Raw genomic sequence first — 23,394 nt, forward strand, 5'->3', positions numbered from 1 at the left:
CAGTTAACAGAAAAAGAAAAGGGCCCATTACAGTGGAACTAGTGTAACTGTACATATAAACATTGGAGCTTGTACCTGTAGTAGGTGGGAGTATCGCTTTACACATCACCAGCCACAAGCCAAACTTCCCTCGAAGATTGTCGCAAACAAATTGGCTGACTCAGAGATATTGGCACTTACTCCTTGAAACCATTTGCCTGCACAAAGCACTCTTGCAATAAGGTCTTCCCTTTGGGTGGGATCCTCCAAGATCTTCCCATCTGTTCTTCTCCACACCTCCTCACAAAAAAACAAACTAGACTACTGTCCTTCAGGAATCTGATCTCACCCTGCTCTCTCAAATCTTCCACAGCAACCCACTGGGCAGAAGGCTACAACAGGTACAAAGACAAACCTGATTAATTGACTTAACATTCCTAGGTGGAGCAAATAATTGTTTATCTGCTACTGAAACCAAAATACTAGTCTATGAAGCTTGGATAACAGAACACACTGCATTTGCAAAAAAAAAACTCCTAAAATAAGATACCCAACAGCACAAGCAGCAGAAATACAATTATTCCTGTAATTGTAACAGCTTGCAGGCAGAGCAGGTTTTGTCTGCATATTGTGAGGGGATGAGATGTGGCTGTCTTCTACACTGGAACACAGGAACTCAGCAGAAGTAAAAACAGTCGACATTTTGGGCTGAGGCCCTCCATCACGTTGCTACGATTTGTATTTTGTACGTGTTACTCTAGATTTCCAGCATCTGCAGAATCTCTCATGTTTTCCTTCTACCACTGATCCCACTTAGGATGGACCAGGGTATGGTGTTGTCTGCAGATACTGGATAAGAGTACGCTATGAGTTGAAGGGAACATTTGAAATGAAGGAGAGGGAATGAAGGCAGCAAATATCACACCTGATCTTTTTGACAACAGCCCACTGACCTGCTGTTTTGCTTTTAGATTCAAAGAACACTACAGCACAGAAACAGGCCTTTCAGCCCATTTCTATGCCAAACTATTAATCTGCCTCATCCCATCAACCTGCACCCAAAACAAAGCCCTCTATACCCTTCCCATCCATGTACCTATCCAAACTTCTCTTAAATTTTGAAATCCACCTCTTCTGTTGTTAGCTTGTTCCACACTCTGAGTGAAGAAGTTCCCCTTAAACATTCACCTTTCACCCTTAACTTATGACCTCTCATGGAAAAAAGCCTGTTTGCATTTACCCTATCTATACCCCTCATAATTTTGTATACCTCTATCAAATTACCCCTCATTCTCCTACACTCCAGGGAATAAAGTCCAAATGTATACAACCTTTCCTTGTACTGTAATTCAGGTCCTCAAGTCCTGGCAACATCCTTGTAAATTCTCTCTGCACTCTTTCAAAGCTTACTATATTGACATCTTTCCCATAGGCAGGTGACCAAAACTGCACACAATACTTCAAATTGGGCATCACCAATGTCTTTTACAACTTCAACATATCGAGTCCAGGAATTGGAATGTTACTTTAATTTATGAAGGCCAGTATACCGAAGCCTTTCTTTACGACTCTATCTGCCTGTGACACCACTTTCAAAGAATTGTGAATCTGTATTCCCAGATCCCTCTGATCTACCACATTCCTCAGTGCCCTACCGCTCACCAGCTATGTCCTACCCTGGTTTGTCCATGGGGATATTTGCACATGAAAACTGATACTGGGAGCCCACAACTAAAACCCACCTGCAGAACAGTGCTGCTAATGCTGAAATTCACATTCATATCATCCAGATCTTTAACTTGTTCATAGACCATCTATAGGATTGAAGTATTACACTTGGATCTAGTGATATTGGATGTAGTTGGAATGGGTTTACACAGCAATAGGTTATGGAGAGATATTGGATGCACTTAAAGAACTGAGAGGGGTACTTGCCTGGAGAAAACTTTATAGGGAGCAGGGATATAGGAGGGCTATAGTATTTCTGCCTATCAGGATGAGTCAGAAGCTTACATTCTGTGTACTGCATTGCAATTTGAGCAGCTCCTTCAAAACTGCAGTGTACTGCAGCAGAGCATGTGAGCTTCTGGCTCACTGGTAAAAGTCAGAGAAACCTGAGTTCTGATGACCGCTCACTGGTAGTCTGGAATGTGAGCTCAGGATTGGGATTAGGGTCACTCTGTGACTGGAGCCAGGGTGGAGTTATTCAGAAATGTGGGTGGCTTGGGACTGGATACAGGATCCAGCTGTTCATACGTTACCCACTCCCTTAAACTGGATTTACTGTGATATTTTTGCATAACATGTTTATAAAAGGGGACTAATAGTAAGTAACCTCTGACAGTCACAAAAATCTGCAAGATTGGCAGCACTAACGTGACAGGTAATGGGAGACTTACTGCACTGACCTGTGAGTTCACTATGTTATTCTCTGAGGAAATCAAACCGTGCGTACTTGTTTGCACTTTTCCTTACTTTTGCTTATTCAACTAACTGACTTCTTTCCTCTTTTAACACTGCAGCCTGTCATGGAAATAAAGTTGGTGCCTGCACAACTCTGTCTAGAAATCTTAAATGATACTTGACCTTTAATGATCCAGGTACATCTTTCTGCATGAGCTTCATTTTAATTAATGGCAATCTCTCGTCTGTGGTGCCTTTGTGCATTTCAGAGCTATAGATCTAAACTCAACCAGAGGAAAGGGATGTACACTTCCTAAGTCCCCACATTTCATGTAGTCCTGTTCCTGTGGATACACAGTCCTGGAGCTGTGTATATGTAAACTAGGCTTGTGAGAGTTAACCTATAAAGTGTGTATTTGAATGCTGCCTTCTCATTTTAAGAAACAATTCAGAAGCAAAATGCTATAATTTATTGCATTCTAACCAGTTCTGGTGGCAAAATGAAACAATAAAATGTGTTGTAAGAGGTGCTAACCAGTGACCTGATGTAGTTTGTTCACTAGTCTCATTTCACATTTGGTTAGATTCAGTGACACTAGAATTTTAAGAACATTGGTTAGAGGCAGATAAAACTTGTATGTTGAAAGCATACATTGACATTGTATTGGGTTGTACAAGGGAGAATATATTTGGGTTTTACAAGGGTTGATGTACTGTAAATATTAAAACCAACTGCAAACAGTACAATAGCACACTGCTTGGACTAGAGATCACCCACTGTTTGAGGGATACTGTAGCCACCTGAGAACTGGGAATTAATTATACAAAGAAAAGTCTGCTGTCCAGATGAAACTGTTGTAAAGCCCAGCTAGTTCACCACTGTCCATGAGGGAAGAGATCTGGCATCCTTTCCCTGATCCTGATGAGAAAGATTCTTACAGTGGATCCCTTGTTCAAGGAGACCGAAGGAAAAATGGAAGTACAATTTCAGGTAATGCAAGTTAAAGTTCTTCCAAATCTCCTTCAGCTAGAGAAACCTCCCCTTTCGTGAGCTGTGTTTAAAGATGTTTTGCGATAATTGATAATATGGTATTTTTTTCTGTATTCGTTTTCTGAATTTGAGTGTTGCTAGCAAGGCCAACATTTATTGCACTTTCTTAATTGCTCCAGAGAAGGGGGTGTTGAACTGCCATAGTCCTTCTGTTAAAGGAGTTTCCACTCTTGTTAGAGATGGGGATTCAGGTTTCCACTCTTTTTGGAGATGCAGTATATTTATGATGGTATTTAATTTTCAGTACCTTTTACACAGCATCATAACTGTTTCCAGGGCATAGAACGTCTCAAAAATGAAACACCCACCTGGGAGAGGACATTGGGTTGGGAAGGAATGAAAGCAGCATTTGACGGAAACTTTTCGCTCGGATGGTTCAACCCATTCTCTGACTTGCAGTGCAGGAAGAGAGGCAACAGCACCCCTACTGAAAGGAACGTGGAGGACATGTCTGCTGAAGTCCTGACTGGGTAACCATACGAGGGTCCGGGTAACTATACCAGGGCCCAGGTAACCACTCAACTTGCTGAAGTAAAGACTTCTTCCTGACATAATGAAGTTTTGTCAATTTGATGGATGAATTTCAAAAGAAAACTGATCACCCAGATTACCAAAATAGAACTTCACAGAAATGTAATTAAGATGCGTATTATGTTTGTGAAAGTGTATTTTAGTATTATTTATAATGGTATTAATTAAAGTGCCTTTTACTGCACAAAAACAAAGTATGTTTCATGACCTTGAAACTTGTTGTACAATGAGACATAATATTATGTGCCTTTCATGACCTCAAAGTTTCTTCTGCCATGTATGCTCTGTCCTTGTGGTCACATACTGGCAATCTGCCACAAAGCTGTGTACTTGGTTTTGACATAAGACACTAATCTCTTGTCTAACAGTATTCAATCCTGATTTACACTCTGGTAGGTTTGAGTCCCTCAGTGGTGGATAAAGAACCTCAGGATCCAGCTTGGTGAATTTTAATATAAAGTGTTCCTTACCTATAGGTTTTGCATTGGTACCTTGTGTAAATGAAATAAAGTTTTGTTTTTACTCTATGAAGAGTCTGTCATAGTACATTGTTCGTGCAAGTATTCAAGGATAATCTTCTGTGGTTTGGATGAAAATACTTAATTTGTTGATATTAATTCTTTCAGATATTCTCCAACCATTATACAAGACAGATTTTAAAAATATTTCATGCACACCGCTACCTTAAGTCAAAGACCAATAAAATCAGATAATGTTTAATTCTGCTGTATTAATGTAATTCTGACTCTATAACAAAATGCTATAAAGATATGTATGATCACAGAAGGATGTGTTGTCATTGGAGAGTCCAGAAGAGGTTCACAAGGATGATTCTGGGAATGAAGGAATTAACATATGAGCAGTGTTTGGCAGCTTTGGGCCTGTTCTCACTGGAATTTATAAGAACATGGGGGATCTCATTAAAACCTACTGACTGTTGAAAGGACTGGATATTGCACTTTGTAAGGACAAACCAAGGTAGAACATACAAGGTAAATGGTAGGACACTGAGGAGTGCAGTAGATCAGAGGGATCTGGGAGTACAGATACATAATCCCCTAAAAGTGGCATCACAGGTAGATAGAGTCATAAGGAGAGCTTTTGGCACATTGGATTTTATAAATCAAAGCATTAAGTATAAGTGTTGGAATGTTATGGTGAGGTTGTATAAGACATTGGTGAGACCGAATTTGGAGTATTGTGTGCAGTTTTGGTCACCTAGTTAGGAGGAGGATAGTAATAAGGTTGAAAGTGTGCAGAGAAGGTTTACAAGGATGTTGCCGGGACTTGAGGACCTGAGTTACAGAGAAAGGTTGAATAGGTTAGGACTTTATTCCCTGGAGCGTAGGAGAATGAGGGGAGACTTGATAGAGGTATATAAAATTATGATGGGTATAGATAGAGGGAATGCAAGCAGGCTTTTTCCACTGAGGCTAGGGGAGAAAAAAAAACAGAGGTCATAGGTCATGAAGGGGGAAAAATTTAAAGGGAACATTGGGGGGGGGGCTTCTTCACACAGAGAGTGGTAGGAGTGTGGAATGAGCTGCCAGTTGAAGTGGTGAATGCAGGCTTACTTTTAACATTTAAGAAAAACTTGGACAGGTACATGGATGAGAGGTGTATGGAGGGATATGGCCCAAGTGCAGGTCAGTGGGACTAGGCAGAAAAATGGTTCAGCGCAGCCAAGAAGGGCCAAAAGGCCTGTTCCTGTGCTGTAATGTTCTATGGTTCTATAAGGTAAATGTGGAGAGGATGTTTCCTATGGTGGCGGTATCCAGAACTAGAGGGCACAGCCTCAAAATTGAGGTGACCTTTTAGAACAGAAGTAATGATTTTTTTTAGTGAGAGTAGTGAAGCTGTGTAATGCTCTGCCACAGACTGCTGTGGAGGGTTGGTTTATGGCATAAGCCGTTCATTTCATAGGCAGGTGAATGGGGTTGTGGGATCTGGGATCAGCCATGTTGGAATGGTGGAGCAGACTTGTTGGCCTAAATCTGCTCCTGTGCCTTGTGGTCCAAAACCAAAACAAATGTATAGAACGTAAGTGCAATAATAAAATTTATAGTAGGAAGTAGTGTTTACATGCCCAGTGACAGTGTTATCTATGGGTGGTGATGTCACCATGTGTAGATAGAACAAGAGTTAATGTTTCAATAAAATCCCATGGTCAGAAATATTAACATAGAAACCTAGAAAACCTACAGCACAATACAGGCCCTTCGCCCCACAAAGCAGTGCTGAATATGTCCTTACCTTAAAAATTACCTAGTTACCCATAACCCTCTATTTTTCTGTATTCCATGTAACTTTGTCACCAAACAATTGATAATAGAGCGTACAATCATCACAGCGATATTTGATTCTGCGCTTTGTGCTCCCTGAAGTACAAATCAAAGTAAATATAATAAAAATTTAAATAGTAAATCATAATTAGAAAATAGAAAAGGGAAAGTAAGGTAGTGCAAGTCAGGTCCGGATATTTGGAGGGTACGGCCCAGATCTGGGTCAGGATCCATTCAGCAGTCTTATCACAGTTGGAAAGAAGCTGTTCCCAAATCTGGCCAAACGAATCTTCAAGCTCCTGAACCTTCTCCCGGAGGGAAGAGGGACAAAAAGTGTGTTGGCTGGGTGGGTCGTGTCCTCAATTATCCTGACAGCACTGCTCCGACAGCGTGCGGTGTAAAGTGAGTCCAAGGATGGAAGATTGGTTTGTGCAATGTGCTGGGCTGTGTTCACGATCTTCTGCAGCTTCTTTCGGTCTTGGACAGGACAACTTCCATACCAGGTTGTGATGCACCCTAGAAGAATGCTTTCTACGGTGCATCTATAAAAATTAGTGAGGAGTCCAGGAGTCTCTTAAAAGACTATCGAATCCATCTCCAGCACCATTGCCAGCAGCCCATTCCATGCACTCACCACTCTCTGTTTAAAAAAACTTGCCCCTTACATCTCTGTACCTACTTCCATGCCCTCCACCTCCTCTGTGCCCTCTCATGTTAGCCATTTCAGCCCTGGGGAAAAGCCTCTGACTATCCACACGATCAATGCCTCTCATCATCTTATACACCTCTATCAGGTCATCTCTCATCCTCCATTGCTCCAAGGAGGAAAGGCCAAGTTCACTCAACCTATTCTCATAGGGCATACTCCCCAATTCAGGTAACATCCTTGTAAATATCCTCTGCACACTTTCTATAGTTTCCACATCCTTCTTGTAGTGAGGTGACCAGAACTGAGCACAGTGCTCAAAATGGGGTCTGACCAGGGTCCTAAACAGCTGCAACATTACCTCTCGGCTCCTAAACTCAATCCCACGATTGATGAAGGCCAATGCACCGTATGTTTTCGTAACCACAGAGTCAACCTGCACAGCAGCCTTGAGTGTCCTATGGACTCGGACCCCAAGATCCCTCTGATCCTCCACACTGCCAATAGTCTTACCATTAATGCTATATTCTGCCCTCATATTTGACCTACCAAAATGAACCACCTCACACTTATCTGGGTTGAACTCCATCTGCCACTTCTCAGCCCAATTTGCATCTTATCAATGTCCTGCTGTAACCTGACAGCCCTCCACATTATCCACAACATCCCCATCCTTTGTGTCATCAGCAAACTTACTAAATGATCCCTTCACTTCTTCAGCAGATCATTTATAAAAATCATGGAGTAGGGTCCCAGAATAGATGCCTGGGGCACACCACTGGTCACCTACCTCCATGCAGAATATGACCCATCTACAACCATGCTTTGCTTTCTGTGAGCAAGCCAGTTCTGGATCCACAAAGCAATGTCCCCTGGGATCCCATGCCTCCTTACTTTCTGAAAAAGCATTGGAGTACCTTGTCAAATGCCTTGCTGAAATTCATATACACTACATCTACTGCTCTACCATCATCAATGTGTTTAGCTACATCCTCAAAAAATTCAATCATGCTCGTGTCATGTACCCCATGACCAGGTTACTGAACTAGCAGAAATGGAATACACGGTGGAGTCTGGTATTACTGTAACTAATAGTGTTTACTAGTAAACTAAGTAATACAGTACTATAAAATGCAAATATATGAAACAGGTTAGCAATGATATATACAGAAGTGTGGAAATAGGAATCAGAACCAAGCTCTTTCAGAGTCTAGGGGTAAACGGATAGTCTCACGATGGTGAGGAGTTCAGCTCAGTTTAGTTTAGGTCGAGGTGGTTGCTGGTGTACCGTTAGAGAGAGAGAGAGGGAAAGGGAGAGGGAGAGGTGATGCAGATGCCGTCGAACCTTCCAGTGTCTTCCTGTCCTGTTACGGTCACCGACTATGACCCCGTACGACCATTCTTCAGTGGTAGACCTGTCACCCAGGCAAGGGTGGACACACAAACAAGTCCCCACCGGTCACACCCTCACACACTGTGAGCCTCTGATCAATTCCCCCGAATTGATCCTCTAAACCCCCACCTTCACGTGGGTGCACAACGCTCTTTCAGTGTCCCGTGGAGTGTCTCCCTGGTGTGTCTGCTTGTGTCTTAGCAGACATGCTTTTTATCTCCCCTTTCAGGACACTGACTGTCCATCAACCCAGTCCCGCCTTGCTGTCTCTGCAGGAATCTTACAAGCAGGCAAAAGTGTCCTTGGAGCAAAGGTAAACAATCAGCCAAGGAGCCATAATATTAAATCATGTCTCTCTCTCTCTCTCATTTGCGCGGGATGCCCCCCCCCTTCTACTCTCTCATTAGCAGCTTAGTTCATGGGGGGGGTCAACTCTGGACCCCAGCTCAGCTTGGTTGTCTCATCACATGACTTGCCTTTTACAAAGCCATGCTATTTCTACTCATATTATGCCTCTCCAAATATTCATAAATCCTGTGTCTCAGGATCTTCTCCATCAACTTACCAACCACTGAGGTAAGACTCACTGGTCTATAATTTCCTGGGCTATCTCTACTCCCTCTCTTGAATAAGGGAACAACATACACCACCCTCTAATCCTCCAGAACCTCTCCTGTCCCCATTGATGATGCGAAGATCATCACCAGAGGTTCATCAATCTCTTCCCTCTCTCTCACATAGCCATCCATTTTTCTTTCATATATCTGCCTACTTAAGAATCTTTTAAATGTCCTTAATGTATCTACCTCTTCCATCCATTCAAAAGACCGTTCTTTGCAGTTTCCACCAGATACAAATGTGAGCCTATCCAGACACATATTCCACTTTGGAATAAGACCACAAGACATAGGAGCAGATTCAGGCCATGAAGTCTGCTCTGCCATTTGATCATGCTGACTTTTCACTCTCAGCCCCACTCTCCTGCCTTCTTCTTGTAACCATTGATGTCCCTACTAATCAAGAATCCATGATCTCTAAGTATACCCTATAACTTGGCCTCCATTGCCATCTGTGGATATTTCAAAGGAAACTTTCCCTTCATAGGTCCTGGGTCACACCATTTTGGTAAGGACGAATGTATATTAGTATATTAGTTGAGGTAATCCTAAATTAATAGATAAAGCAAGTGTCTTTCAGTAATACTGCTGAAAGTACCATGCAGCTTTTTGTTTGATTTTAGCAGTGATTCAGATTGTGAGTACTTCTAAAGAATTGGTCTGTAGTTGAACAAATGTAGGAACAGATCACAGCAAGGACCTGCAGTGAGAAACAGGAATGCCCTTCTTTAATGTATTAAATCAAAACTTTACACACCCAGCAATAAAATATTAATTTTGTAACAAATGTTACTTACAAGCAGGAAGAAAGAAGTCCTCTAAACAAGTTTGTGCATCACTGCCTTAGTTAATCAACTTCCTCCCTTCATTGTGGTCCACTAGTGAAGGACTATGTCACATTATCATTCACCTCCTGAATTTATGAACCAAAGCAGTCCCTAATACCACAAGCTGAATGTCAGCAATCTCAATTATCTGTAAAGTCAAAGATCCGCATAATAAATGAGTAGGATGGTGGGAGTTTTTATGGAATGACCCCAGAACAGTTCAGCTTATCCCATCTAAGTATAGTACATCTGTGTGACCAGCGCTAGTAAGCCTAAGACTACTGCTCTCTTTTGCAGTGCACACTGAAAACAGCGAGATACAAATTTATCTTTATTTCAGACAGCGAGTGAACACAGCAATGGGCACATGTACAGAACTAACATACAACACTTTTCTGTTTGAATGGAGAGATTTCAATGGCCTTGATCACCTGAGGCTCTCAAACACCTGCATTACCAGCTTTTCATTTCAACATCCAGTGCTGAGCTTTTATACTCCTTTGTGTTTGGAGCTGGTTGGGAAAACAACCCTGTAGAAACAGTGTTGGATTTTGGAGTGGAGAATGGAAGGCATTTGATGAGGGAATTTCAGAACAGAGTAAGGCTTCCAATGGTAGTCTGAAAGTTTGCGTTGTGTGGGGGGAAGTTGAAACCAACGTAACTAACACACAGAGGCTACTGGGAACACAGTAGAGTGAAACTTAGGGATGAGAAATGTAAACATCGGAACACCTGAGGAAGGAGAACCACTGCCAAAGATAAACCAGGTTGAACTAAACTGACTGTATGTTATGGAAAGTCAGAAAAGAGTCAAGAAAATAGAAAAGTAGTCGTCAATATGAAGAGTCTCTATGGATTGCACTTCTGTCTAACAGGCCGGATTCAAACCTAGTTGCATTATGTACAGGTATGGTTGTATTAGACATGGTGGTTATATGACTGTATGACTCTGATTTTATTTTTTTAAGTTGATTTTTTTATGCATTTCTACAGCTACTACAAGCAAAAACCCAACAGCAAAATGAAAATTAATACAGTGCAAAATAAACATATCGATTATATAGTTCAAAACAATAAGGAAATAGCACCCAAAGTAAAGTCATATAAAGTTAGTATCCTCCCCACCCTCTCACAGAAAAAAACCCCAGGCCTACCTTTACAAGATGTAAAAAAATTAATTGGAGCATCTAAACCCCCAAAACTGTAAATATAAATAAAAACAAAAATAATGCTTACTACCAAAACTAAAATGAAGTTTCAAACAAAAAGAAACCATAGAACTTACAGAAAGAAAAAAAGCTGTAAGTAAGGGATTAAAGAAAATAGACAATCTAGAGGGGTTGTGAAAATATTCAAGAAAAGGTCCAGACACCTTTTGAAACTTTATGTCTGAGTTGAGAAGTGAGTAGTGAATTTTTTCAAGGTCTAAACAGGTCATAATATCACTAAGCCATTGAGCATGGGTGGGTGAAGTAACATCTCTCCATTTAAGAATTAAGCGCCTAACCAAAAGAGAGGCAAAAGATAATGTTCGATGTTTAGTTGGACTCAAATGTATATCTGCCTCACCCAAGGTACCAAAAAGAGCAATCAGAGGTTTAGGTTCTAAGTGGCAATTAAGGATGTGGGATAAAGTCAAAAAAACTTCTCCAAAATTTCTCTAGACTAGGACAGGCCCAGTACATATGGATAAGAGAAGCCTCAACACCTTTATACTTATCACAAACAGGACTAATGTCAGGATAATTCGTGTGCGAGGTATGCGAAGCATCATTCGACATGAAGATTGGACTGGGTCAACATGAGAGACACCGCCACACTGGGAAGATCAGGTGGGAAGATGGCAGCCTATAAAGCGGCCCAAATACTCTTCCAGAAGGACAGGAAGAAGCTGGCCAGACAGATCATGGGAGCACATGGTCCTAGTCACTGTGAACTGAAGAAGGAAGAGGTATACATTCGCTTCTGACATAAATTGGGGGGCATAAATAACAAGGCGGACCACCACGATCTATTTGACTCCATGGAAATGAAGAAGGAAATTGAGAAGGACAAGATCAAGGAGGCTTTAAAGGAAATAAAGAAAGATACAGCAGCAGGTCCAGATCGTATTAAGAAGGAAGACTTGGAAGGCATCATAGCAGAGAATGAGCAACTCCTTCCACCGCTATTCTCACTTTGGCTGAAAGCCGGCACCATCCCAGAATGTCTTAAGAGGAGCAGAACGGTGCTTAACCCAAAAACCGAGGATGCTGAGGAACTTAAGAATCAAGAATCTGGACAACTGGAGACCCATCACCATTGGTCCACTGCTTCTGAGATTGTTCACGAAAATTCTCGCAAAACAACTCAGCAAAGCGGTTGCAATTAGTAAAGGCAGAAGGGCTTCCTAGCAAAGACTCCAGGATGTAACGAGAATATCACCATCCTTAGGAACATCATCAAGGGTTCCAAAAGGCAAAACAAAGACCTGGCTGTGGTATTCGTGGATTTGGCAAAGGCATTTGATTCAGTGGGCCATAAGCTGATTCAGAAGCCACGGCGAAGAGTGGGGGCGCCACAGCGGTTCAGGCAGTTAGTCAAAGACTTGTACACCGACACAACTACAGTGGTGGAAGTCGGAGAGGAACACACCAACAAAATCACTGAGGAAAGGGGTGAAGCAAGGAGACCCCATGTCACCTGTCCTCTTTAACAATGCCATATACCCACTGATAAGCACACTGGAAAGAGATGGGAGAGGAGTGGAAGTGGGAGCCAGATGTACGGCACTGGCCTTTGCGGATGACATTGCACTCCTTAGCGGCTCCTACGAAGGGATGGTGGAAAACCTTGAGATTCTGAACAGATTCTGCAAGGCAACTGGGCTTGAGGTTCCTATGGAAGAATGTGCACAGGAATGCTGGCACTCAAGAGGCTCAAATACAGTGAGACCTCTACACAGCAGGCCATTATGGACATCTGATCAATATTGGCTGGGACATTTCGGAGACATTTCCAACCCCGGTGTATCCATGGAGTTGATGAAAGAAATTGAAATGGATGAGATCAAGAAGGCTCTGATGGAAGTTAAGAAAGATACGGCAGCAGGTCCGGACAGTATCAAGAAAGAGGACCTGGAAGGCATCGTTGACAACGAGCAACCCCTACCACGGTTATTCTCTCTGCGGCTGAAAGCCGGTACCATCCCAGAGTGTTTAAAAAAGAGTAGAACAGTGCTTATACCAAAAATAGAGGATGTTGAGAAACTGAAAAACCTGGACAACTGAAGACCTATCACTATTGGTCCACTGCTGCTGAGGTTGTTTATGAAGATCCTTGCAAAGCGACTACGTAGAGCAGTTGTGATCAGTAAGAGGCAAAAAAGTTTCCTGGAAAAGACGCCACAGTGCAATGAGAACATAATCATCCTCCGAAACATCATGAAGGGGTCCAAAAGGCAGAATAGAGACCTGGCGGTAGTTTTCGTGGATCTGGCGAAGGCGTTCGACTCAGTGGGCCACAAGCTGATCCAGAAGTCACTGCAAAGAGTAAGGGCACCACAGAAATTTAGGAAGCTAGTCGAAGACTCATACACGATGGCGGCTGTTGAAGTCGGAGAGGACAAGACTGACAAGATCTCTGTGATGAAAGAGGTCAAGCAAGGGGACCCAATGTCACCTGTACTCTTCAATATTGCCCTGGACCCGCTAATAAGCACACTAGAGAGAAGAGGGAGAGGAATGGAAGTGATATAGCACTCCTAAGCAGTTCCCACGAAGGGATGGCGGAAAACCTGCAGATCCTAAACAAGTTCTGCAAGGCTACCGGGCTGGAGGTCAATGTGAGGAAAACCAAAGGTTTTTACTGCGAGTGTAGAAGTAAGACCTACCTGTACAACGTGAGGAAACAGTGGAGCCTGGAAGGTAGAGATATCCAGTTCATCCCACCAGAAGAGACTGAGAAGTACCTCGGGGCGAAAATCGACCCACGGTGCTGTATTAAAGATGACAACTGGAGGAACAAACTGGATACGTGGTTCCAGAGCCTGAAAGCAGCAAAGTTCAAGCCACTGCAAAAGATCAAGCTCATGTGAATGTTTATAATTCCACAAATCTATTACCATCTAACCCTTAATGAGGCATCACAGAACATCCTGAGAGAACGAGACCAGCTGATCTGGACAACGATGAAGGAGATACTCCACATGCCACAGGACACAACCGACAGAATATTGTATTCAAAAGTGAAAGATGGAGGGTTGTGTCTACCAAAGTTGGAGATCCAAATCCCAATCGCCGTGATAAGGAAGAGGCTGGCGTTGGAGTTTTCAGAGGATGGAATTATTAAAGCATCTTTCAGTATGGCTGAAGAGGACAACCGGGCAAAGATTCAGAGGCTGGTAGGCCTCCAAGTGCTAATGGATGTCATGGGTCAGCAAGAATTCGACACCGAGGCATACTTAGGGGAGGACCCTTTTATGCTTCGGGATGTCCTCAGAGAGACGATGGAGGAGGACGAAGGTAGACCACCTAAATTCCAACTAGACTGGTGGTCAGTGGAGTTCGACAAGTGGGCCCAACTTACCCAACAAGGTTCGGGAGTTAAAGACTTCAAAAGCACCGAGCCGTCTAACTGGTGGCTGTAAAACCACGAAGGGTGGAAAGGGTATCAAGTTGTGGACGCTTTGCTCCTGAGATGTGGTCAATACCCCACACAATGTACGAGGAATAAGGGAGACAAAGGGAGAGTAAAAACCTGCAGGAGATGCGGTGAGGCCGATGAAACCCTGGCCCACATCTCCGGAAGATACTGGGTCGTCAAAAGAAGCCATATCAAATGACATAACAAAGTCGTGGAAAGGTTGAAGGAAAAAGCCTGTAAGAAAGGATGGGATGCTTACATTGAAACTCATTCGAACAGAGGGCGGACCATTATGGAAGCCGGACCTGATCTTTGTGAAAGCAGGGAGGGCGGCCGTAGTTGACGTAACCATCCGATACGAGGACAACCATCAAGCATTGGAAAGGGCGTGGAAGGAGGAGGAGGAGAAGTATAAACACCTCACACGCCAGATTCAAGAACTTATAGGCGCAGAATCCATGGAGTATTTTGGATTCGTGGTGGGAGCAAAAGGTCTCTGGACTAAAGAAAATGAAAGACTGCTGAAATTCATCAGCAGGAGTGGGTTCAAAATGTTTGCAAGAAACATTTGCAGCTTAATGATCCGGCTGCCTGATATCGAGACTATTGGAGTCGATCGGGACTTGAGACTTTTTAAACCGTGCTCATGGTCTGCTTTCATCAAATTATGGTATTGCTTTGCATTGCTGTAACTATATGCTATAATTATGTGGTTTTGTCAGTGAGAGTCTTTGGTTTGTCCTGTTTTTATTTTGTGATATCACTCTGGAGGAACATTGTATCATTTCTTAATGCATGCATGCATTTCTAAATGACATTAAACGAGGACTGAGTGTCCTCATAATCTAACCCAGGCGGTAGAGGGGGGCGGCGGGGATAGTTTCACGTGCTGTGTTTCCCACTAAGGCCGGATTGGGACAGCACATGCGGCGATGACACCCTGTCGAACATAATATCCGGAGACTGGAGGACGGGGGCATTGGTCCGAGCAAGAAGATCTAGCTCTTATGTGTGAGATGGGGGAGCGGTGGGTGCCGGAGCTGGGGCTCATTGGGCTCTATAGGAATCTTGCATCCCTGCTCCCTGGCAGATCAGTCAAAGCCATCGAGAAGCGGTTAAACCTCCTGGGCTGAGCTCCTCCCGACACCGAACCTTCTTATCCATCGATTAGAAGCGGGATCTGGGGTGACTCCAGCGGAACTAGCAGAAGAGACGACACCTCCAGGTACGGATCCAGGTGATGATGAGCGTGGGGAAAAGCCTGTTAGATGTGGCGGTCCGTCAACTTCGTTCCTGTCACCAAGATCTGTACGGCGCGTGGGAGACCCAGGTGCTGGTCGAGCTGCTTCAGGCAGGGAACATATCGACAGAAGAGGCCATCTCGCATTTGGATGTGCACTCTCAGCTCCACTTTCCAACTCGATGGAAGCCTACAGCTCCCTGTCGGCAGTGTTCTGGATCGACAGGCGGGCTGAAGAAGAAAGAACACTGTGCACAGTATGCCCATCTTCAGGCTTTATATCACTCTCCGCGGAAGGATGCAGCCCAGACGGTCATCTCTGGAGCGTGGAAGACCACTCATTTACAGGAGTGGGCCCTTCCGCCAGTCACCCATGACTTCTGGGAGGGAATTCTATCCGCGGAGGGTAGTCCCAAACCCCGTCCAGACAGAGTTGGGACTTGCTCCGCCCTATCGAGTCAGCTGACATATCCTCAGCTATTAGGGGTATGTCTGGGGTGGCAACAGGCCCCGATTGGATTACATATGAACAATTATGTCGGACTGACACCTTGTTCCTTGTGGGCTATTATAATATCACTATGTGTCTAGGTGTACTTCCCTCCCCTTTCATGCACTCCCATATTACCCTGGTCCCAAAACATACCCGAGGTGTTACCTCCCCTTCTGATTTATGCCCCATTAACATCTCGTCCATCATTCTTAGGCATATCATCAGATCCCAGCCTTCAAATGGTCTAACATTCTCCATTTACCCATGTTACAGTTTGGATTTTTGCCATGTGACGGCACTTTCGAGGCAGTCAATTTACTGGATTGTGTTCTCAGGAGAGCCCGGGGCCGATACCAAGACATCGACGTCTCCAAGGCCTTCAACTCCATGTCAACCAACACCATAGTTCGTTCAGCCGAAGCATTCGGAGCGCCCCCCCCCCCCCCCCCCCGCTGGTAAGCTATATTAAATCCATCTATACAGGGACGATAATTCAACTTGGGGGGGGGGGCAGAACATCATTGCCAGGCATGGGGTGTATCAGGGGGACCCCCTCTCACCACTTCTTTTCATCATGGCGGTTGATGAGGTGGTATCCCTAGCTGACCCCACAATTGGCATCTACTTTGAGGAATGAATATTGGATGCGATTGCCTATGCAGATGATCCTGTCATCTTCTCTGAATCTGCGTCGATGTTGGCGCAGAAACTGGCACGTGTTGATGACGCTTTGCAGTTGGCCGGCATGCGCATCAACATGAGTAAGTATTCTGCCCTCATCATTCGTGGCAATCGCAAGAAAAAGTTCACTGGGGGGACATCGCGTGATGACGTAGGATCGAGACGTGGAAATCCAGCTCTCTCGTAAAAAACTAATAAATTAATGTTTAAGTTAGTAAATATTTTCTAAAAACTACATCTAAACTACTCAGTATTTTCCTTAGATATGCCTCCTAAACAAACAAAGAAGAAAACTACTACTTTGAAGACAGTACAAGCCATGTCGGCCACCATGAAGAAGCCTCGGACTCAAGTGCATCTCACCTCCGGCGATACAGAACAGGAATCGGCGGCAACATCAACAGTCTCCAAGAAGGAACAACAGGAACTGTGCATGCGAGCAGGAAAGGGCGTGCGCAAACATGAGCAATTTGAACTACAAATCCAGCTACGATTGGAAGTGGAAGTGAAAATGAACCCGAGGTGGATTCGGATTCTCTGGAGCATACAGATGAAGATGAGGAGGCAAAAGAAGAACAACAGGAAGAGGTTGGAGGTGGAAGATCTTCTGGAGACATAAGAGAAGCTTTGGTGCAAATAATGCATGAATTAAAAGACTTAAAAACATTAAAAATAATAGAAAATATTAAAAATATGAAGATTATGTTTGATAAAATGGTGAAAAAACAGGATAAAATGGACAAGAAAGTTAAAAAGCTGGAAGAAATAATAGGAGACACTATTGATAGAGTGAATAAAATGGAAGATAATATTCTTGCCTGGACATCAGAAAGAAAACGACTGTTGGAAAAAAATAGACGTGCTTGAAAATTTTCGTAGACAAAATAATATTAAAATTGCTGGTCTTAAAGAAGGGATAGAGGGAGAGGATCCAATAAAATTTTTTCAAAAATGAATCCCGGAAAATTTGGAAATGGAAGAGGGAACCCAGTTGATTGAAATCGAAAAGACCCACAGAGCCTTAAGACCAAAACCTCAACCTGATCAAAACCCAGGACCGATCTTGATAAAATGCTTAAGATATCAAGATAAAGAAAAGATCCTGAAGGCGGCTGCCCAATGTGCCAGAGAGAGAAATGGGCCATTGATGATAGAAGGGAAAGCAGTTCTTTTCTATCCTTATATAAGTTACGACCTTTTGAAGAGAAAGAAGGAATTTAACCCAGTGAAAAAAAGTTTTATGGGAAAAGGGTTATAAATTTATATTGCGTCACCCGGCAACACTGATTTTTTTTTGGATGACGGAAAAAGAAGATATTTTACTGATCATCGGGATGCAGATGAGTTTGCACAAGAACTCCCAAATATTCACTAGACAGAGTAAAGATTTAAAAGTGAAACAGATTAAAGATGAAGACGGAGACAGTGACGTGAGTTGATGGACATCAAGGACAGAAGAATACTTAAATATACTTTTAATTATATGATACCATATAACCGTATAACCATATAACAATCACAGCACGGAAACAGGCCATCTCTGCCCTCCTAGTCTGTGCCGAACACTTAATCTCACCTAGTCCCACCTACCCGCACTCAGCCCATAACCCTCCACTCCTTTCCTGTCCATATACCTATCCAATTTTACCTTAAATGACACAACTGAACTGGCCTCTACTACTTCTACAGGAAGCTCATTCCACACAGCTATCATTCTCTGAGTAAAGAAATACCCCCTCGTGTTTCCCTTAAACTTCTGCCCCCAACTCTCAAATCATGTCCTCTCGTTTGAATCTCCCCTACTCTCAATGGAAACAACCTATTCACGTCAACTCTATCTATCCCTCTCAAAATTTTAAATACCTCGATCAAATCCCCCCTCAACCTTCTACGCTCCTTCTACGCTAACTTGTTCAACCTTTCTCTGTAACTTAAGTGCTGAAACCCAGGTAACATCCTAGTAAATCGTCTCTGCACTCTCTCTAATTTATTGATATCTTTCCTATAATTCGGTGACCAGAACTGCACACAATATTCTAAATTTGGCCTTACCAATGTCTTGTACAATTTTAACATTACATCCCAACTTCTGTACTCAATGCTCTGATTTATAAAGGCCAGCATTCCAAAAGCCTTCTTCACCACCCTATCTACATGAGACTCCACCTTCAGGGAACTATGCACTGTTATTCCTAGATCTCTCTGTTCCTCTGCATTCCTCAATGCCCTACCATTTACCCTGTATGTTCAATTTGGATTATTCCTGCCAAAATGTAGAACCTCACACTTCTCAGCATTAAACTCCATCTGCCAACGTTCAGCCCATTCTTCTAACCGGCATAAATCTCCCTGCAAGCTTTGAAAACCCACCTCATTATCCACAACACCTCCTACCTTAGTATCATCGGCATACTTACTAATCCAATTTACCACCCCATCATCCAGATCATTTATGTATATTACAAACAACATTGGGCCCAAAACAGATCCCTGAGGCACCCCGCTAGTCACCGGCCTCCATCCCGATAAACAATTATCCACCACTACTCTCTGGCATCCCCATCTAGCCACTGTTGAATCCATTTTATTACTCCAGCATTAATAACTAACAACTGAACCTTCTTAACTAACCTTCCATGTGGAACTTTGTCAAAGGCTATGCTGAAGTCCATATAGACTACATCCACTGCCTTACCCTCGTCAACATTCCTCGTAACTTCTTCAAAAAATTCTATAAGTTTTGTCAAACATGACCTTCCACACACAAATCCATGCTGGCTACTCCTAATCAGATCCTGTCTATCCAGATAATTATTAATACTATCTCTAAGAATACTTTCCATTAATTTACCCACCACTGATGTCAAACTGACAGGTCTATAATTGCTAGGCTTACTTCTAGAACCCTTTTTAAACAATGGAACCACATGAGCAATACGCCAATCCTCTGGCACAATCCCCGTTTCTAATGACATCTTAAAGATCTCCGTCAGAGCTCCTGCTATTTCTACACAAACTTCCCTCAAGGTCCTGGGGAATATCCTGTCAGGACCCAGAGATTTATCCACTTTTAAATTTCTTAAAAGCGCCAGTACTTCCACCTCTTTAATTGTCATAGGTTCCATAACTTCCTTACTTGTTTCCCACACCTTACACAATTCAATATCCTTCTCCTTAGTGAATACCGAAGAGATCGTTCAAAATCTCTCCCATCTCCTTCGGCTCCACACATAGCTGACCACTCTGATTCTCTAAGGGGCCAATTTTATCTCTCACTATCTTCTTGCTTTTAATATAACTGTAGAAACCTTTCGGATTTACTTTCACCGTATTTGCCAAACCAACCTCGTATCTTCTTTTAGCTTTTCTAATCTCTTTCTTAAGATTCCTTTTATATTCTTTATATTCCTCGAGCAATTCCTTTACTCCATGCTGCCTATATCTATTGTAGACATCCCTCTTTTTCCGAACCAAATTTCTAATATCCCTTGAAAACCACGGTGCTTTCAAACCTTTAACCTTTCCTTTCAACCTAACAGGAACATAAAGATTCTGTACCCTCATAATTTCACCCTTAAATGACCTCCATTTCTCTATTACATCCCATAAAACAACTTGACCCAATCCACTCTCTCTAAATCCCTTCGCATCTCCTCAAAGTTAGCCTTTCTCCAATCAAAAATCTCAACTCTAGGTCCTGTCCTGTCCTTCTCCATAATTATATTGAAGCTAATGCTATTGTGATCACTGGACCCGAAGTGCTCCCCAACACATACATCTGTCAGCTGACCTATCGCATTCCCTAACAGGAGATCCAACACTGCCCCATCTCTAGTCGGTACTTCTATGTATTGTTGCAAAAAACTATCCTGCACACATTTCACAAACTCTAAACCATCCAGCCCTTTTAGAGAATGAGCTTCCCAGTCTACGTGTGGAAAATTAAAATCTCCCACAATCACCACCTTGTGTTTACTACAAATATCTGCTATCTCCTTATACATTTGCTCTTCCAACTCACGCTCCCCATTAGGTGGCCTATAATACACTCCTATCAGTGTTACTACACCCTTCCCATTCCTCAATTCCACCCAAATAGCCTCCCTAGAGGAGCTCTCTAATCTATCCTTCCAAAGCACCGCCATAAGATTTTCTCGGACAAGCAATGCAACACCTCCTCCTCTGCCCCCTCCTACTCTATCACACCTGAAGCAACTACATCCAGGAATATTAGTGTAAAGGGGTTTTTTTGTTTCTTTGGTACTGTTGGGAAAGGGTTTCTTTGTTTGGTTAACTAGCAGGAATGCTCCTTTGTTGCAAGAGAGTGCTGGAAGCTTGTTTGGGTTAAAATTTACTGATAACGAGAATTGTATTCCTTTGTAAACCAAATGGGGATTAATGTTCTTTCTTCTGAGTCTGTAAGCTTTTGTTGACGGGCTTTTGGGCAGATCGGCGCGAGGGGGTCGAGAGAGAGGACGCTATGCTGTAAGCTGGGCGAGGAACAGACCCCAAGCGGGGGTCTGAGGCCCGGAGGTACTCCGAGGAGGGGGGATGAAGCTAGATGTGCTTGGTTGACCACTCGGAGGGTCCTGAGCTGCGAGTCGAGGAGTTCGGAGGGGATCGAATGGTGGCCAGAAGACTTCAGAAATTGAGCTCCAACGGTTGTGCACGAAGTGGTTTGGACTTTGATAAGTTTGGCGCCTTTTCTTTATTTTTTTCTCTTCATATATACTGTATCGTTATTAATCACTTAGTTATAGTAACCTTTATAAATTGTACTCATTTAATCGCATATGGTGTACTGTCTGTTTTTGGGCGAGGCGGGGACATCACACAGCATCCACACCAGCTGATTACCCAGTTTGGCGGGGCCGAAGGCTGCTCCCCCTAGACGAGAACTGCTGAGCGAGCCTGAGGCGACCCAGGGGGTTACATTTAGTTGCCAATCACACCCTTCCTGCAACCATGTTTCACTAATAGCTACAACATCATAATTCCAGGTATCAATCCACATTTTAAGCTCATTCACCTTTCTTACAATGCTCCTAGCATTAAAATAGATACATTTAAGATACTCTCCACCCCCTCCTCTCTTTTCATCCCTAACAATGCATTCAAATTTATTATCCTTTTCTTTCTTCTCCCCTACATCGGGCTGAGCGCATCCCTTCTCCATCACCTGCCTTTCCTCCCTCACACACTGTCTATTTACTTGCATACTGGTGAACTAACCTCCTCTCCCATGGTTTCCTCAAATTTATTCCTGCCCCCCCATCTTACTAGTTTAAAGTCTGCCCTGTAGCCCTAGCAAACCTCCCCACTAGGATATTGGTCCCCCCAGGATTCAAGTGTAACCTGTCCTTCTTGAACAGGTCACGCCTGCCCCAGAAGAGGTCCCAATGATCCAGAAACTTGAATTCCTGCCCCCTGCTCCAATCCCACAGCCACGCATTCATCCTCCACCTAATTCTATTCCTACTCTCACTGTCGCGTGGCACAGGCAGTAATCCCGAGATTACTACCTTTGCGGTCCTTCTTCTTAACTGCCTTCCTAACTCCCTATACTCTCGTTTCAGGACCTCTTCCCCTTTCCTACCCGTCATTGGTATCTACATGTACCACGACCTCTGGCTCCTCACCCTTCCACTTCAGGATATCTTGGACGCGATCAGAAACGTCCCGAAACCTGGCACCAGGGAGGCAAATTACCATCTAGGACTCCCGATCACCTCCACAGAACCGCCTGGCTGAACCCCTGACTATCGAGTCCCCTATTACTATGGTCCTCTTTCTTCTATCCCTACCTTTCTGAGCTACAGGGCCGTCCTCTGTGCCGGAGGCCCGACCACTGTCACTTCAGCCAGGAAGGCTGTCTCCCCCCCCCCCCCAACAATACTCAAACATGAGTACTTATTGTCAAGGGGTACAGCCACCGGGGTACTCTCTACAGTGGGAGAAAGGTAAATATTTGAGAAATATTAATTGAGAGTAGTGATACTATTTTTTCTTCTCTTACATATACTTTTTTCACGTTACGGGGGAGCTGGGGGATCCAGATCGATCGCTACGGGATTCACGTGTGTAATCATGGCGATTGCCATGACCCGCACAACGGAGGGGTGTAATGTGTTTTTTTTTTCATTCACAACATTAGCAGGGGTTTTTTTTTTGCTGTTTTTTTTCTTTATAATCTATTTTTCTTTTATCTTTCCTTCTTTGCCTGAATGATCAGAGGGGAGACACATAGCAACATGGGGAATTATTTTAAAATTCTCCAAGTTACTACAATAGTTGAAATATTATGTATTATTATAGACGGGAGTAACCCCATTAAAAATAATGACTTATTTAATGAATTTTTGACGTTTTAATGTTAATGGGCTTAATGGACTGGTGAAAAGAAGAAGAATTTTTAACATACATTAAGAAAATAAAAATAGATATAGCTTTTATACAAGAAACACATTTAACAGAGATAGAACATCAGAAATTAAAGAGAGATTGGGTCGGAAATGTTATTGCAGCTTCATTTAATTCAAAAGCGAGGGGAGTTGCAATTTTGGTTAACAAAACTTTACCAATTAAAATACAAAATGTATTAATTGATTTTGCTGGAAGATATGTAATT

General features: G+C 43.1%; 1 protein-coding gene across 3 annotated transcripts in view; it reads left to right on the forward strand.

Annotated features, from left to right (window-relative positions):
- LOC132378613 (palmitoyltransferase ZDHHC3) overlaps positions 1 to 4,491 on the forward strand; it is a 110,488-nt gene extending 105,997 nt beyond the window's left edge. For 2 of the 3 annotated variants that reach the window (XM_059945699.1, XM_059945700.1), the window contains one exon: positions 3,710 to 4,491. In XM_059945699.1, coding sequence (XP_059801682.1) covers positions 3,710 to 3,907 — 198 coding nt within the window. In that variant the 3' untranslated portion in view covers positions 3,908 to 4,491. Of the gene's footprint in view, positions 1 to 2,501; positions 2,580 to 3,709 lie in introns of all 3 variants that reach the window. The other variant, XM_059945703.1, reaches the window with a different exon arrangement.
- The last annotated feature ends 18,903 nt before the right edge of the window (positions 4,492 to 23,394 follow it).

Source organism: Hypanus sabinus, chromosome 20 (genome assembly GCF_030144855.1).
Source record: "Hypanus sabinus isolate sHypSab1 chromosome 20, sHypSab1.hap1, whole genome shotgun sequence".
NCBI classification, from domain to species: domain Eukaryota; kingdom Metazoa; phylum Chordata; class Chondrichthyes; order Myliobatiformes; family Dasyatidae; genus Hypanus; species Hypanus sabinus.